At 29.4% G+C, this 16,831-nt stretch overlaps 3 protein-coding genes and 1 pseudogene across 4 annotated transcripts; 2 read left to right on the top strand and 2 right to left on the bottom strand.

Moving 5' to 3' along the window:
- Nucleotides 1-524: 524 nt before the first annotated feature.
- Nucleotides 525-1,345, bottom strand: LOC136998788 (disheveled-associated activator of morphogenesis 1-like). The gene is made up of 4 exons (XM_067351990.1): nt 1,262-1,345; nt 885-1,202; nt 728-799; nt 525-658 (listed from the first exon to the last, which is right to left on the bottom strand). The coding sequence occupies exons 1-4, from the start codon at nt 1,281-1,283 to the stop codon at nt 582-584; spliced, it is 489 nt and encodes a 162-aa protein (XP_067208091.1). The 5' UTR covers nt 1,284-1,345; the 3' UTR covers nt 525-581.
- LOC136998789 (arp2/3 complex-activating protein rickA-like) lies at nt 1,196-2,315 on the top strand. Its single transcript, XM_067351991.1, has 3 exons — nt 1,196-1,903; nt 1,989-2,060; nt 2,130-2,315. Exons 1-3 carry the CDS (start codon nt 1,576-1,578, stop codon nt 2,204-2,206), a joined length of 477 nt encoding a protein of 158 aa, XP_067208092.1. The 5' UTR covers nt 1,196-1,575; the 3' UTR covers nt 2,207-2,315.
- A 5,853-nt stretch (nt 2,316-8,168) lies between these two features.
- On the top strand, nt 8,169-12,695 carry LOC105667458 (uncharacterized; annotated as a pseudogene).
- A 2,195-nt stretch (nt 12,696-14,890) lies between these two features.
- LOC136998787 (uncharacterized) lies at nt 14,891-16,831 on the bottom strand. 2 transcript variants are annotated; one of them, XR_010889323.1, is made up of 5 exons: nt 16,478-16,831; nt 16,166-16,393; nt 15,904-16,074; nt 15,637-15,836; nt 14,891-15,522 (listed from the first exon to the last, which is right to left on the bottom strand). XR_010889323.1 is itself a non-coding variant. In XM_067351988.1 (4 exons), exons 1-4 carry the CDS (start codon nt 16,683-16,685, stop codon nt 15,766-15,768), a joined length of 678 nt encoding a protein of 225 aa, XP_067208089.1. In that variant the 5' UTR covers nt 16,686-16,831; the 3' UTR covers nt 14,891-15,765. The 2 variants fall into 2 exon arrangements, 1 of the variants encoding a protein (XP_067208089.1); XM_067351988.1 differs by having other exon boundaries at nt 14,891-15,836.

Genomic DNA, 16,831 nt, shown 5'->3' with positions numbered 1-16,831 from the left:
TAATTTGTGGTATTTACTAAAAACGTCTGTGCACGGCTCTATCTATTTCAGGATATTATCCTGAAATAGATAGAGTAGTGTAAATCCTGAAATAGATAGAGTCGTGTAAAGACGTTTAATTTTTAATATAATATTCAATCTAAGAGACGTATACATATATTTATTTTATAAATACCACAAATTAAACAATTAAGATAAACGTCTCTTAGATTGAATATTATATTAAAAATTAAACGTCTTTACACGACTCTATCTATTTCAGGATTTACACTACTCTATTTCAGGATAATATCCTGAAATAGATAGAGCCGTGCACAGACGTTTTTAGTAAATACCACAAATTAAATTTAGTAAATACCACAAATTAAACAATTAAGATAAACGTCTCTTAGATTGAATATTATATTAAAAATTAAACGTCTTTACACGACTCTATCTATTTCAGGATTTACACTATACTCTATCTATTTCAGGATAATAGCAAAACAGGAGATATAATACTACATGGTATTTATTTATATATATATATATATATAAATACATAACATTTTATTTAATATGTATTTTTTTTTTATTTAATATTAAAAGTGGAGGTGGAACGTTTTGTTTCCACCGCGACCTCCACCGCGGCCTCCTCTTCGTCGATTCCATCGTGGTGCTGTAACAAAACAAATATAATTAGTAATTTTTTTCATTTCAAGATGCTTTTTTTAATTAAATAACTTACGTAGCACTCGTGTGAATTGTCCTCCCTGCTGCCACTGCTGTCGTTGTTGCTGCCGCTGCCAAATTTTTATTTCTGAAAAGAATATTGAAATATGTAATTTATGTTAATTTATGTTAATATGTATAAAATAACCGTTTATAATGTATGTTAATCTTACCATTTATAATGTATGGTGGTAAGTTGGATAAGTTCGATTCCAAAAGCGATAATGAGGGTTGGTGTGGTGACGGTAGCGGCGGCGGAAGCGGATTCGAAGGCGGCGGCGGCGGATCCAAAGGCGGTGGCCCCGGTGGCAGCGGCGGTGGCCCCGGTGGCAACGGCGGTTCCAGTGGCAATGGCGGTGGTCCCGATGGCAACGGTGTATTAGTAAACTGTTGTTTGAAAGCCTTCAGTTCTTCTCGCAATGCAGCGATTGCTACAGCATCAGAAATCGCTGCATTGGGAGAAGTATTTTCTTTTTCTGTTTCGCTCATTTCTGTAATCATATTTTTTTTTATTACATTAATTCTATATTATATTATACTAATTACTTACTTTTTTCTGGCTCTGCGGACATTTTGTATCATCTGTCAGAGTCGACAGCCATAGAGTCGCATTATAAATGACTTACAAACTGTGCTACGAGAAGTGGAAATGCTGCATTGTGATTTGTCAGCTGTCATTATAAACGCGATTGGTTACGGAAAACACCAATTGAATACTTTTGAGGCGTAGCACAGTTTGTAAGTCATTTATAATGCGACTCTATGGCTGTCGACTCTGACAGATGATACAAAATGTCCGCAGAGCCAGAAAAAAGTAAGTAATTAGTATAATATAATATAGAATTAATGTAATAAAAAAAAAATATGATTACAGAAATGAGCGAAACAGAAAAAGAAAATACTTCTCGCAATGCAGCGATTTCTGATGCTGTAGCAATCGCTGCATTGCGAGAAGAACTGAAGGCTTTCAAACAACAGTTTACTAATACACCGTTGCCATCGGGACCACCGCCATTGCCACTGGAACCGCCGTTGCCACCGGGGCCACCGCCGCTGCCACCGGGGCCACCGCCTTTGGATCCGCCGCCGCCGCCTTCGAATCCGCTTCCGCCGCCGCTACCGTCACCACACCAACCCTCATTATCGCTTTTGGAATCGAACTTATCCAACTTACCACCATACATTATAAATGGTAAGATTAACATACATTATAAACGGTTATTTTATACATATTAACATAAATTAACATAAATTACATATTTTAATATTCTTTTCAGAAATAAAAATTTGGCAGCGGCAGCAACAACGACAGCAGTGGCAGCAGGGAGGACAATTCACACGAGTGCTACGTAAGTTATTTAATTAAAAAAAGCATCTTGAAATGAAAAAAATTACTAATTATGTTTGTTTTGTTACAGCACCACGATGGAATCGACGAAGAGGAGGCCGCGGTGGAGGTCGCGGTGGAAACAAAACGTTCCACCTCCACTTTTAATATTAAATAAAAAAAAAAATACATATTAAATAAAATGTTATGTATTTATATATATATATAAATAAATACCATGTAGTATTATATCTCCTGATTTACTATTATCCTGAAATAGATAGAGTATAGTGTAAATCCTGAAATAGATAGAGTCGTGTAAAGACGTTTAATTTTTAATATAATATTCAATCTAAGAGACGTTTATCTTAATTGTTTAATTTGTGGTATTTACTAAAAACGTCTGTGCACGGCTCTATCTATTTCAGGATTTACACTACTTTATCTATTTCAGGATAATATCCTGAAATAGATAGAGCCGTGCACAGACGTTTGATTAGTAAATACCACAAATTAAACAATTAAGATAAACGTCTCTTACATTGAATATTATATTAAAAATTAAACGTCTTTACACGACTCTATCTATTTCAGGATTTACACTATACTCTATTTCAGGTTAATAGTAAACAGGAGATAATACTACATGGTATTTATTTATATATATAAATACATTAACATTTTATTTAAATAAAATACAAAATATGTATTTTTTTTTACAAAATATGTATTTTTTTTGTATTTAATATTAATTTTAAAAGTGGAGGTGAAACGTTCGGTTTCCACCGCGACCTCCACAGCGGCCTTCTCTTCGTCGATTCCATCGTGGTGCTGTAACAAAACGAATAATTACTTATTTTTCATGTTTTTAATAATATATTATATTATACTAATTACTTACTTTTTTTTGGTTCTGCGGACATTTTGTGTCATCTGTCTATCAGAGTCGACAGCCATAGTCATATTTATAAATGACTTACAAACTGCGCTACGCCTCAAAAGTATTTAATTGGTGTTTTCCGTAAGCCAATCTTGTTTATGACAGCTAACAAATCACAATGCAGCATTTCCACTTCTCGTAGCACAGTTTGTAAGTCATTTATAAATGTGACTCTATGGCTGTCAACTGACAGATGTTTGTGTTTACAGTGAAGCGGTGGAAATATTTATGGTGTTTTTGTATTAAAAACTGCATCAGTATATTACTTAAGGTATGTTTCCGTTGTTTATTTATAATAATTAATATATATCCGAAAATATTGCTTCACATATTACAATATGGTCGTGATAGTGATGATATGGTCTATGTGAACAATATTTACTATAAATACTATGTAGTATTATCCTGACATATATCTATCACGATAATATTTATAGTATATATTAACATTTTAAAGTATTTAATATTTAATTCAACATTTATCGTGTTAAATACAAACTATATATGTCATTTATTGGAAAAACAGAGAAAGACAGTGAGAGAGAGAGAGAGAGAGAGAGAGAGAGAGAGAGAGAGAGAGAGAGACAGACAGACAGACAGAGAGAAAGGGAGCCAATTAGAGGAAACGAGGAAGAAGGAAACTTATTAAATAGGTAATACAAAATTGTATAATTACTGTAACATTAAAAATTGAAATAAAAGATTGTATAGCCATCATTACTTTATTAAATGTTTATTTTGTTTCTTGGATTTCCAGAGAAGTTTTTTTGTTTCTTGGATTCCGGAGGAGTTTAGGTGTAAGTATATATTTTTTTTTATATAAGAGCTGCTGTGCGCTTACAAAAAAGAAGGGTTGCTGTGCACCTTATAAAAAGTATTACTGCGCTGTGCGCTTATAGAAAGAAGGGTTGCTGTGCACCTTCAAGAGTGACTGCTGTGCGTCTTTAAACATAAAAAGTATTACTGCGCTGTGCGCTTATAGAAAGAAGGGTTGCTGTGCACCTTCAAGAGTGACTGCTGTGCGTCTTTAAACACTTGTTATAAAAAGAAGAGTTGCTGTGCACCTGTAAAAAGCAATTGCTGTGCTCTTGCAAATAATAATCTAAAATATATATTTAATTAAAAGATAAAAATATTTATAATGGAAAAACAAATAACGCTGTCGTCTGATCAAAAACGTATTATTGCTCAAGGCGAATGGTTAAATGATATACATATGAAGCATTTTGCACATCTTTTAAAAACTTGTTCAGATTATAGACCTGTGCAAACACAAAAATTGTATTCTCTTGATACAATACAATGTGCATCAGAATATAAAAAACATATACAGATATTATTTAGTTCGTCAGGTCTAAACGCATTAGATGGACATTGGATATGTAGCTATTATGACAAAAAAAATTTATTTATTTATGATTCGTTTAATAATAAAAAGTTGCACAGAGATTATGAACAATTTTTAAGACGATTATTTCCAACTTATCCTTTTGAAAAACGACCTATCAAATTTCCAGCTGTGCAATGTCAACCAAATAGTAATGATTGCGGTGTTTTCGCTATAGCTTTTGCAATTTCGTTACTATTCAATATTAAACCAGAAAAAGTTAAGTATGATCATAGCTTAATGCGTTCACATTTGATAAAAATTTTTGAATCTAATGTAATCGAACATTTTCCTCAAGATCCAAAATATGGTGTTCAAAAAGTACTTTCATTGGCATTAATAAAAGCAAAAGAAGCTGAAACAACTCGTAAGCGTATGATACATCAAAATAAAACAAATGAAAAGAAATTAAATCAATTGAAACAGTATAATCGTCCTTGTAAATTAAAGAAATTAAATAATGATTTGTTAAAAATGCAAAAAAACATAGCAGATTTAGACAAAATTGCAGATCTAACATTGATTAATAATAATCGTATTGATCAAGTTTATAAAAAAGATTATAAAGAGAATGAAGGACGTATACAGGTGTACTTAGAAAATGATATGCAAAATGAAAGATATCGAGATCAAATAATTATAAAAACTGAGACAAAAATAGTTTTGTCATCCGAACAAAAAAATATTATTGTTCAAGGTGAATGGCTAACAGATTTGCATATAAAACATTTTAATCATCTTTTAGAAAGATGTTCTAATTATAGACCTGTCGAAACATTGCTATTACAATGTCTTGATGAAATACAACCTATACCTGACAATAATGAACATATACAGATATTATATAGTTCGTCAGGTCCTGGCGCATTAGATGGACATTGGGTATGCAGTTATTATGATGCACAAAACTTATTTATTTATGATTCATTGAATAAAAAGAAGTTGCATAAAAATCATGAACAATTTTTAAGACGATTATTTCCGACTTATTCTTTTGATCAACGGCCTGTCCGATTTCCTACTGTGCAGCAACAACCAAACGGTAATGATTGTGGTGTTTTTTCAATAGCTTTTGCAACTTCATTACTATTTAATATCAAGCCTGATACAGTAAAGTATGATATAGCTTAATGCGTTCACATTTAGTAAAAATTTTGGAATCTAATGTAATAGAGCATTTTCCTCAAGATTTAATATATGGAGTTATTCAAAAAGTATCTCCGTTAGCAATAATAAAACCAAAAAAAGTAGCTCCTTTACGTACAATAGGACAAAATAAAATAGAAAAAAAATCAAAAACATTAAAGAACAATTTTGTTGATCAAATTAATAACAAGGATAACCAAGAGATAATAAATATAGATGATAATATTACATTGACTAACAATTTTGTTGATAATAAAGAAAGTTGCAAAAAGGAAAATCAAGATATATGTGATTACTTAAAAAATCATGCGCATTACGAACGACATCGATATAAACAAAATTTAGAATATAATCGTGCTAAAAAGATACAGAAATATAAGGAAAATTTAGAAGATAATCGCGTTAAAAAAAAGCGCACATATAAAAAAAAATTAGAAGATAATCGTGCTAAAAAGAAGCGCAGATATGAAGAAAATGTAGAAGATAATCGTGCTAAAAAGAAGCGCAGATATGAAGAAAATGTAGAAGATAATCGTGCTAAAAAGCGGCAACAATATGATAAAAATTTTGCAATGCGATGCACGCAAGAGCGCATACGTTATTCTAAATTGATGCAAAAGGAAGAAAGTAGACAAAAAATATTAGAACGTAAATGGAATTATAACAAACAATATTATAAGAAAAAGAAAGAAGAAAGAGAAAAAAAGAATGAAACATTGAAATATAAACATAACATAAAAAATTGCAATGTTACTAATAACATCACTAAAAAATATAGAAATGTTTGGTGCAAAAATTCTATAAAATTAAAAAATGGTTCTTTGATAACATTCATTAAAAATATTTCGAAAAAATTAAATATTGCATGTAATATCGAAAAACAATTAGAAGCTGAGAAAATAGTACGTTGGTGTAATAATGTTAGAAATAATTATATTGACGACATGAATAAAATATTATATAGACTTAAAAAGAAAGCAGAAGTATGTTTGACTCTTGTTGCTGAATGTCATACAATTGATGAACAATTGAATGCTTTGTGTGGAGTATCTAGACATACAGCTTCATCCGAAAATTATTTTGCAGATTCTATGTATTGTAAAGCAACTTTACAAGAATCTTTAGCAATGAATATGGAAGGTCAAGTTATAAATGTGTTACCTTTGACAACAGCACGAGCGAAAAAGTCATGGTCGTGTTGTCCCACTTTATGTAAAATTGATAATCCAGCTTTGATTAAACGTTATCAAAAATTTCTTGAAACTGTTGATACATGTGCTTTAAAAAATATACCTACATTGGTAGAAGATATGTATAAATGTACAGTAAAAACTTCAGATTTAAAATTGGGTCACGCGCAAAGTTGTTACATCAATTTAACTCTTTGTAAAGCGATGCTTTTACCAGTTGTATTGCTATCGCCTCACTTTCCAAAAGTAAGAAATATTAAACGTTTGATTTATCAACTCACAAGTGTTTGTGGACAAATGTTTAAGTTAGATAAAGCATTAAATTGTGCTGATTTAGATGTATTAAATGAAATTGTGACTGCAGCACAAGAAATAACAGATATGTACAAACGTAAGCAAAGCGATGCAATTGCAAATGAGGATGATATATTTTCTAAATATAAGAATGCATTTAAGATATTGAAAAAACGCTTAATGGATACACCGCGTCATGCTTGTGTATCATGTGAAAGACTTTGTTATAGAAGAAACGTTTCTGAGATCACAAGTCTTAGAATAAAAATGGATACTCCAATTTGGAAAGATTTAATGGAACATGTAAAAAAGCAACAAATTAATTCGCAGTACATATGTATTTATTGTAAAGGAAAATTTCGTGAAGGTTCGATGCCTGCATATTGCATCTTGAATAATCTTTGTACAAATCATGTGCCGGATGTGATATCATCTCTTAACACATTCGAAAAGATTCTTATACAGAGAGCTAAAGCGTTTCAAACTGTTGTTAAAATGGGAACTGTTATGAATAAAAAATTACCTGGAAGACAAATGATACAAAAAGTTAAAGGTAGAACCTTTCATTTACCACTTCCAATACAAGAGACATTAAACAAATTATGTTCTGAAACTGATGCGATAAATATTAATCATGAATTATATATCTTAGTTAGAGGTATTCCCACAAAATCTAAAGTTATCTGGGAAGAGATGGTAAATGTTACAAAAGTAATTGATGCATTGATGTGGTTGAAGAACAACAATCCTTTATATTCTGGAATAATAATACCGAATTCACACGATGATTTAGTTTTGCAATTGAATAATATGGAATTCCAAATGCAAGAGGATGAAAATGTTGAAGAAGATATATTTGATGAGGAACATGAATTATTAAGTAATTCAAAATCCAAAATGCAGGAAATGGAAAACGTTGAAGATAAGGCATTGAGTCGACATGAGGCATTACTAACTCAGATTATTAATGATAATGATAACTATGAGCAATATTCTATATATCCATTATATGAAAAAAGGGAAAATAAAACTGCAACGGCTTTATATCAAATGTTAAAAATTCAGGATATACCTATGGATAATCGTGAAAAATGTTTGGATTTGTTATGTTTTCCTGATTTATATCCTTACGGTATTAATGGAGAGCATGCAGATAGGGAGGTCAAGCTTTATGATCATGAATTCATTAAATGTCGCTTAATGTCCAAACATCCGCAGTATAGATTAAATCAACAATATCTATTTTATTTGTTAAACGGTACCAATATACGTCAGTTAAAACGTGGAATTTATCATAAAATGTATACTACTAATCAACGAGCTCGTTATACGGCTAAGGAATATTTAGAGGCAATGTCCAAAGATTTATTAGAATCTGATTTGAGCACAATATTTGCGTCGCTAAGGAATACGGAACAATTTTGGCGTAGACCGAGAAGTGATTTAAATTGTATGACACACCATTATGGACCCGCAACATGGTTTCTAACATTAAGTCCTGGTGAATGGTTGTGGGAAGAATTAGGTGAATACATTCGTGAAGTAAATGGATGGTGTGATACATCATTAAGCACCAGTGCACTTATCGCTAAAGATCCTGTGTCAACATCGAGATTTCTCGATAACATGTTTTGGGCAATGCTTGATTTTATTTGTTCGGAAGATAATCCAATTGGAGAGGTAATGCATTATTTCTGGCGACGAGAATATCAAGGTAGAGGAATACAACATTTTCATTTATTAATTTGGATTAAAGATGCCCCAATTATTGGTGAATCTAGTATGGAAAAAGTTTCCAAATTTATTTTACAACATGTTAGCTGTAAAATTCCAAATAAAAATATCTCACCACTATTGCACAGGCGTGTTAATACACATCAACGACACAAACATAACGACTATTGTCTTCGTTCTAAAAAAGTAGGACGTAAAGTTGTTCGAGTATGTCGTTTTGGATTTCCTCGTTCTGTTACTGAGTCTTTAAAAATAATTGAGGTCAAAACTGCAATAGCAGGTAGAAAACAATTGAAACATAAAAGTAGGCTTTACAATATTCCTCGAACAGAAGAAGAAATCAATATAAATGATTATAATCCTGTCCTTTTAACTGCTTGGGAAGGAAATATGGATATACAATTTATTGGCGAAAAATCGACATTGCTTACCTGGTACATTACCAAATATATGAATAAAGCGGCAAAATGTGAGTTGTCTGATATTATTCTTGATGCTAAAAATAATACAAATAAATCATTGGCCAGCCGTCTTTGGAATATTGCTTTGCGATTTACGAGTAACAGAGAATGTGGAGCTCTTGAAGCTGCTGATACATTACTGGGTATCGCTTTATATGGAACCGATTCAGATACAACTATTAGATGGTTAGATGTTAATCGAATTAGATCACGAAAATTAAAAACTCGTAAAGAGATTGAGGCACTTGCTAGTCAATCGACAGATTTATTTCATGAATCGTTGATAGATGATCACTATCCACAGAGACCAGAAGAACTGGAATTTATGTCTCTTTACGAGTTCGCAAAATGGTATGATATCAGAAAAGCCAAACCACGAAATAACAAAGGTGAATTTTATAAAATGGGCAATGGTTACTATCTTATACGACGACAGCGAGGATATCTTATCAATCATTATAAATATAATATTAAGATACAACCGGAAAATTATTTCTTTTCATTATTACTTATGTTTCAACCGTGGAACAAATTAGAAGATCTTAAAAATGAATGTGATACTTATGCAGAATCATTTCACAAAGTAAAACTACATTTAACGGAAGCATTAAAATATCACGAAAAGCTAGAAGAATTGCAAGAAGCATTTGAAGCTGCTAAACAGTTGGTTCAAGAATGTTTAGATAAAGCACAAAAACGTGAATCACAGGATGATCCTGATAATCCGATAGGTGTTGAAAATATAGAAGCGGGTGAAGCGATGCAAGACTTTAAAGATCTCGGTGATAAGAATAATATTCAAGAAATTGATGTCTCTGAAATGATAGGACAATTAAACATGGATCAGAAAAGAGTATTTGACAGAATCATTACCACTATACAGTCAGATAATAATTCAATATTGCGACTGTATGTTAGCGGAGAAGGTGGTACTGGAAAAAGCTTTTTAATCAAAACTGTTACATGTTGGATCAAACAAAATCTCGAAAAAGATACTGCTGTATCAGCACCTACTGGTATAGCAGCGTTTAATATAGACGGCTTGACAGTTCATAGATTGCTTCAATTACCTGTTGAACATGGTCATACTCCTAAATATAGAAAATTGTCTGACCATGTGTTACCAATTCTGCGAACGGAGCTAAAGGATGTTATTCTTTTTATAATTGATGAAGTATCAATGATATCTAATTTGACTTTTATGTACATACATCTTCGATTGTGTGAAATATTTGACACAAGCGATTGCGACGATGGTTGGTTTGGAAAAAAGCATATTCTTTTGCTTGGAGATTTACTTCAATTACCTCCTGTACGTGAAGATTTTATCTTTGCAAACTTCTCAAAGGAAAAAATAGATAAATATTTCGGTTGCTTAGGAGTTGCAAATTTGTGGACAACATTATTTAATTATGATGAATTAACAATTAATATGCGTCAGAAAGGAGATGGATCTTATCGTGAATTGTTATCGAGAGTTCGTATTGGTTTACTAACAAAATCCGATTCTGACATTCTACAAAAGAGAAAGATATCTTTTGAGGGAGATTCCTTCGAGTCTAGATTAAACGAATTGTGTAATTTTATTAATAATATGACATCATACTGTTTGTTTGCTGCCTACTTGTCACATGTGTGATGTTTTAAACGCTGCAATGTTAAGTCGTATTCCTTCGAAAGAAATAGTATTAGTTGCTGAAGATACGGTCAAGTGTAGTCCATATGTAAAAAAGAAAGTGTTAAAGGTATTGGAAAATAATGATGAGGACAACTCTAAAACAGCTGGGCTTTCGAAACGTATTACTATAAAAATTGGAGCAAAAGTTATGATAAGACGTAACATAGATGCTACTTTAGGTCTTGTAAATGGCACGATTGCTCAAGTGATTTCAATTGTACAAGATATATCTACCGATCGCGTAGAAAGCATTAAACTTCTTTTACCATCAGGTTCGGAATATTTAATTCAAAGAGTAAGTGTTAAATTTGAGGTAATGGATAGAGTGTATGTTATTAGAGAACAATTTCCATTGTCTCTGAGTTATGGAATTACTATTCATAAAAGCCAAGGATTGAGTTTGCAGAATGCTATTATGGATATAGGTAATTCTGTATTTAGTCATGGTCAAATTTACGTTGCTTTGTCACGACTAACATCTTTAGATGGGTTACATTTGATTAATTTTGATCCTTCATCTATAACAGCTAGTGAAGAAGCTATTATTGAATATAATCGATTAAAACGATTAAACAATGCAGAAACAAAAACTATTTCTCTTGTAAAAGAGCGATATCGTAGAATAAAAGATGTTTTATGGGCAGTGCCAAAAATAGTTAATTCTATTCAAGAGTCACATGAGAAGGTGCGAAAAAATATTACTTGGAACATGTATGGTTTCCAAAATGTAGATGAAGTTTCATGTTATGCAAATGCAGTATTACAATGTTTGTTACATTTAAATTCTATTAGAAAACAAATAGCCGATTATGATAAACTAAACGATTTAAATGTATTAATGTGTCATTATGAAAATAAAGTGCACAACTTGAATACATACGTTATACGGCAATCTTTAGGAGAGTATTTTTCCAAAAGTGTTAAACGAGATGCATGTGAATTCTTTACAGCTCTATGTACAAAATACGATAGTATAAAAAGTTTAATAGAGCATCAAGTTACTACCATTAAACAATGCAAAAGTTGTAATTATACAAAAACTATTGTTAATAATAATATTTTTATTTCAATTCCAATAAATAAATGCAAGAAACAAACTTATGATCTTAATGAGTTATTAAACTTAACATTTTCCCATTGGTGTCAATTGAACAACGAATCATGCAAAAATTGTACCAAAAATGAAATATTAGTTAAAAGTGAATTTACATTAAGCAGAGATATCATTGTTATTCATTTAATACCAATTCAAGACGGTAAATCAGTAAAAACAGATAAGTTTACTTTGCGTGCTGTTCCAACAACTAAAGTAATAATTGTTGGGCAATTGTACAAAGTAATGAGTGCTATACTTCATCATGGACCATCTATCGAAAAAGGTCATTACACAAGTATATGTAGAGAAGAAATGTTTAACATTTGGATTGAAGCTGACGATGCGTTAATTAAAAAAAGGCAATGGCCTAGAGGTGCTAAAGATGTTTTTGTTATTTTCTTACAGAAAATTGATCAGTAAAAGTAATCTGCTTTTATATATATATATATATATATAAAAAATGCAATAATTTAGAAATGCAAATAGTTTTTTATACCCTTTTTATGATCATAAATAATTTTCTTTATAAAACATGTTGTGAAGTATAAAAAAATTATTAGATTTGTTAAGTTAAAAAGAGGACCGTCGTATTGAAAAAATATGACGGGGGTGGTGGTGGAACCTCATTGGTAAAGTTTATTATTACCATTATTTTTACTAAAAAAAAGAAATGATATCTCACAAAAATAAACCTTTTTTTTTTAAAAAAGGTAAAAAAAAGGGCGCCAAGTACACGCCTTGTTGTATTAAAAAAAAAGTTTTTATCATAAAAAATCTTTCAAAAAAATTGTCTTCTTAAAAAAAGTTTTTTTCATAAAAAACCTTTCAAAAAATCTTTTTCTCATAAAAAAAGCCTTTCAAAAAAATTTTTCTCATTAAAAAAAACCTTTCCAAAAAATTGTCTTCAGAAAAAGTTTTCCTCATAAAAAAACCTTTCAAAAACAGTTTTCCTCATTAAAAAAACCTTTTAAAAAAATTGTCTTTTCAAAAAAAGTTTTTCTCATAAAAAAACCTTTCAAAAAATAGTTTTTTTAAAAAAAGTTCTCATAAAAAAACCTTTTCAAAAAAATATTTCCTCATAAAAATCCTTTCCAAAAAATTGTACTTTTAAAAAAAGTTCTATATACTAAACAAATTAAAATTTGCTATATATTCTGTCTATAAAAGAGGTGATATCAGAAAATGACGCCAAGTTTAAATAAAACCTTTCAAAAAAAGTTGTATTTATATATATTTAACCAAGCATCGATAAGACTGTATTTAGTTATTTTTGCATCTTTATCTAGTTATTTAAAAATTATATTCATATCTACATTTAGTTTATTTTTTTTCAAGCAAAACATTTTTAAATAATTGCATCTATATCTAGTTACTTTTGCATGTATATTTAAAAATTATATATCTAGTTACTTTTGCATGTATATTTAAAAATTATATATCTAGTTACTTTTGCATGTATATTTAAAAATTATATTTCTATTTACATCTAGTCAATTTTTTTGAGGTATACATTTTAAAATAATTGCATCTGTATCTAGTTACTTTTGTTTCTATATTTAGTTATTTTAAAATATTTGTGTTTATATCTTACATAGTTAATTTTTATTAAATATACTTTATAAAATAATTGCATTTGTATCTAGTTATTTTTTTTATATCTGTATCTAGTTAAATAAAAAAATTTTTCAAACTTAATCAAAATAAAAAAATATTACAAAATTTCGCAAAAAACTTGGCGCTGCTGTACTGAACTATTAACTTACATAAGATTCGCATCGCAATACTTTAACATGCTCCTAATCATTCCAACATACTTTAATCTACAGTATATGTGGTAGTATATGTGACGTAATACTATAGTTTAGTTTGGAGTATTAGAGCGAGTAGGAGCATGTTAGAGCAAGCGATGCAAACAAATTTCGGCTCAAACAGACTAGAGCGACGAAGCGGCAAGTGGCGATGCTATAGCCAATCAACTTACAATTTTACCGTAAGAACAAGAGTTTAATTGGCTATCGTGTCGCCGTTTGCCGCTCTGGTCAGTTTGAGTCATTATAACACTTAATCATGTAAATTGTAAAATTATTGCTTATTTTCATTCTCTATAATATTTTAAAATGTATTTAACATGTAGTTCAGTACAGCAGCGCCAAGTTTCTTGCGAAATTTTGTAATATTTTTTTATTTTGATTAAGTTTGAAAAATTTTTTTATTTAACTAGATACAGATATAAAAAAAATAACTAGATACAAATGCAATTATTTTATAAAGTATATTTAATAAAAATTAACTATGTAAGATATAAACACAAATATTTTAAAATAACTAAATATAGAAACAAAAGTAACTAGATACAGATGCAATTATTTTAAAATGTATACCTCAAAAAAATTGACTAGATGTAAATAGAAATATAATTTTTAAATATACATGCAAAAGTAACTAGATATATAATTTTTAAATATACATGCAAAAGTAACTAGATATATAATTTTTAAATATACATGCAAAAGTAACTAGATATAGATGCAATTATTTAAAAATGTTTTGCTTGAAAAAAAATAAACTAAATGTAGATATGAATATAATTTTTAAATAACTAGATAAAGATGCAAAAATAACTTAATACAGTCTTTTCGATGCTTGGTTAAATATATATAAATACAACTTTTTTTGAAAGATTTTATTTAAACTTGGCGTCATTTTCTGATATCACCTCTTTTATAGACAGAATATATAGCAAATTTTAATTTGTTTAGTATATAGAACTTTTTTTAAAAGTACAATTTTTTGGAAAGGATTTTTATGAGGAAATATTTTTTTGAAAAGGTTTTTTTATGAGAACTTTTTTTAAAAAAACTATTTTTTGAAAGGTTTTTTTATGAGAAAAACTTTTTTTGAAAAGACAATTTTTTTAAAAGGTTTTTTTAATGAGGAAAACTGTTTTTGAAAGGTTTTTTTATGAGGAAAACTTTTTCTGAAGACAATTTTTTGGAAAGGTTTTTTTTAATGAGAAAAATTTTTTTGAAAGGCTTTTTTTATGAGAAAAAGATTTTTTGAAAGGTTATATATAACATTAAAAGATTGAAAATATCTATACTAAATTAAATAATTCAAATTAAAATGTAGAATTATTAAGATTTAAATAAGTTACAATAAAGAAAATTTTTAGCAATAAAGTTTTAATTATGAATGTGTTTAAAAGTGAATTTAGATGTAATTTTATATATAAATTTATAAATTGAATTTTATTTAAGTTATGTACAAATTGCCTGTCATTTTTATTAATTAAAATTGATAGAAATTATATACGGTAAATTACATCAAACTAAAGAAAAAACCAAATGCCCATCTATGCACACATACAAAAAATAAATACATAAAAGAACACTTACCAACAATTAAATTTTTCAGGGATAAATCTGAAAAGGCTCTTTTCTGTGAACGTTTGCCGTAATAATTAAAATTTATTGCCACAGCATCAGTCAAAATATATTTTAAAATTCTATTTGTTTTGCTTGGTACATGATTCCCACCCAGACTAGACAAATATGCCGACTAAAAAGAAATTTAATTATCTATGGTATTAAATGCTATTATGTATACATGCTATGGTATTAAATGCTATTATGTATACATGCTATGGTATTAAATGCTATTATGTATACATACCAAAGCTATATTATCATCATTATTTGTTTTCAAGTAAACATCTAACTGATCTAATTCCTCAACTGTTTTCAATGGAAATGCAAATGGTATATCAGGCAATCCAGTCACATTGTTTACATTTTTTGTATTTTATCTGTTCATCCATCGCAATATTTCATCATTCTGTTCTTTGACAGTAGCTATCAGGGAAACAAGTTTTTCTGAAAAATATCTCATTATAAAAACTGTCGACATTCTATCTACTTTCACAAATAAGCTTTTACAAACCAAAATTATCCACTGTATGAATAAATTGACGATGTGAACGTGGAGTTGTTGAAATATTTATGTTATTATTTACAGAATTACTTGCAGTACTTGTTACACCGGGGCTTATATTTTCACTTGTATTGAGAGTACTAATCGGTAAAGGTGAATCAGAACGGGCCAAAGTAAAATCTGAAAATAAATGTAACAAATATTTATTTCTTTAAGGTTATATAAAACAATAGAACACACATTTGAATATATATAAAATAAGTAGATATACCTTTCTCTAAACGTTTAGAAGTATTATTAACATTTATTTGTTTTACTAGGGGTGGTCTGGATAATTGTTTCTTTCGTTGTTCCTCTTGTTCATCATCTGACGAACTACATATTCTTTTATTAGGTATCCTTTTCCGTTTTTTACGTATACTTTCGTTTTCTTCTTCACTTTCCAAATTTGATATAATTTCTGATTGTTTTAGTTTCTCTCTTATCTTTACAAGATCATCTGCAATTTAGAAAAAATGTAGAATAAATAAATAAATACATATATATGTAGAATAAACAAATAAATATGAAAAATCTAATTTACCACTTCTGTAAAAAATACGCGAAATACTGTGCAGTGTCCATTTTTCAGTATCAACTGTCTCCCCTGTTTTCAAAGCTTTATCAAATTTATTTTGATCTTTATAAGGAGGCCAAAAAACTTCCTTTTTTAAAAGTGTAAGCCATGCATTGTTAACAGCAGCTACACCACCACCGTGTTTTTCATCAAATTCTACAACAACGTAAGCCATACTTATTTTTGGATTATTTCGCTGCAAAGAAAGGATAATATAATATATATATTTATGTATTACAAGATTAGAGAGATATTTTAATAAACTCACCTGTACGCTTTAAATCTTCTATTAAATTTATTACAATGTTAATGTAAATATTT

The sequence above is a fragment of the Linepithema humile genome, chromosome 3, assembly GCF_040581485.1.
Source record: "Linepithema humile isolate Giens D197 chromosome 3, Lhum_UNIL_v1.0, whole genome shotgun sequence".
Lineage (NCBI taxonomy): Eukaryota > Metazoa > Arthropoda > Insecta > Hymenoptera > Formicidae > Linepithema > Linepithema humile.
Note: the sequence above shows the minus strand (reverse complement) of the source record. Positions and strands in the feature narration are given on the sequence as shown.

Excerpts from the sequence above, each read along its gene's own strand:
- LOC136998787 (XM_067351988.1), bottom strand. The coding sequence starts at position 16,685 with ATGGCTTACGTTGTTGTAGAATTTGATGAAAAACACGGTGGTGGTGTA. Across the intron at positions 16,075-16,165 it reads TTCTAAACGTTTAGAGAAAG|ATTTTACTTTGGCCCGTTCT; the intron begins GTATATCTACTT and ends ATTTATTTTCAG. Across the intron at positions 15,837-15,903 it reads TCATACAGTGGATAATTTTG|AAAAACTTGTTTCCCTGATA; the intron begins GTTTGTAAAAGC and ends GATATTTTTCAG.
- LOC136998789 (XM_067351991.1), top strand. The coding sequence starts at position 1,576 with ATGATTACAGAAATGAGCGAAACAGAAAAAGAAAATACTTCTCGCAAT. Across the intron at positions 1,904-1,988 it reads ACCACCATACATTATAAATG|AAATAAAAATTTGGCAGCGG; the intron begins GTAAGATTAACA and ends TATTCTTTTCAG. Across the intron at positions 2,061-2,129 it reads ACAATTCACACGAGTGCTAC|CACCACGATGGAATCGACGA; the intron begins GTAAGTTATTTA and ends GTTTTGTTACAG.
- LOC136998788 (XM_067351990.1), bottom strand. The coding sequence starts at position 1,283 with ATGTCCGCAGAGCCAGAAAAAA. Across the intron at positions 800-884 it reads ACCACCATACATTATAAATG|AAATAAAAATTTGGCAGCGG; the intron begins GTAAGATTAACA and ends TATTCTTTTCAG. Across the intron at positions 659-727 it reads ACAATTCACACGAGTGCTAC|CACCACGATGGAATCGACGA; the intron begins GTAAGTTATTTA and ends GTTTTGTTACAG.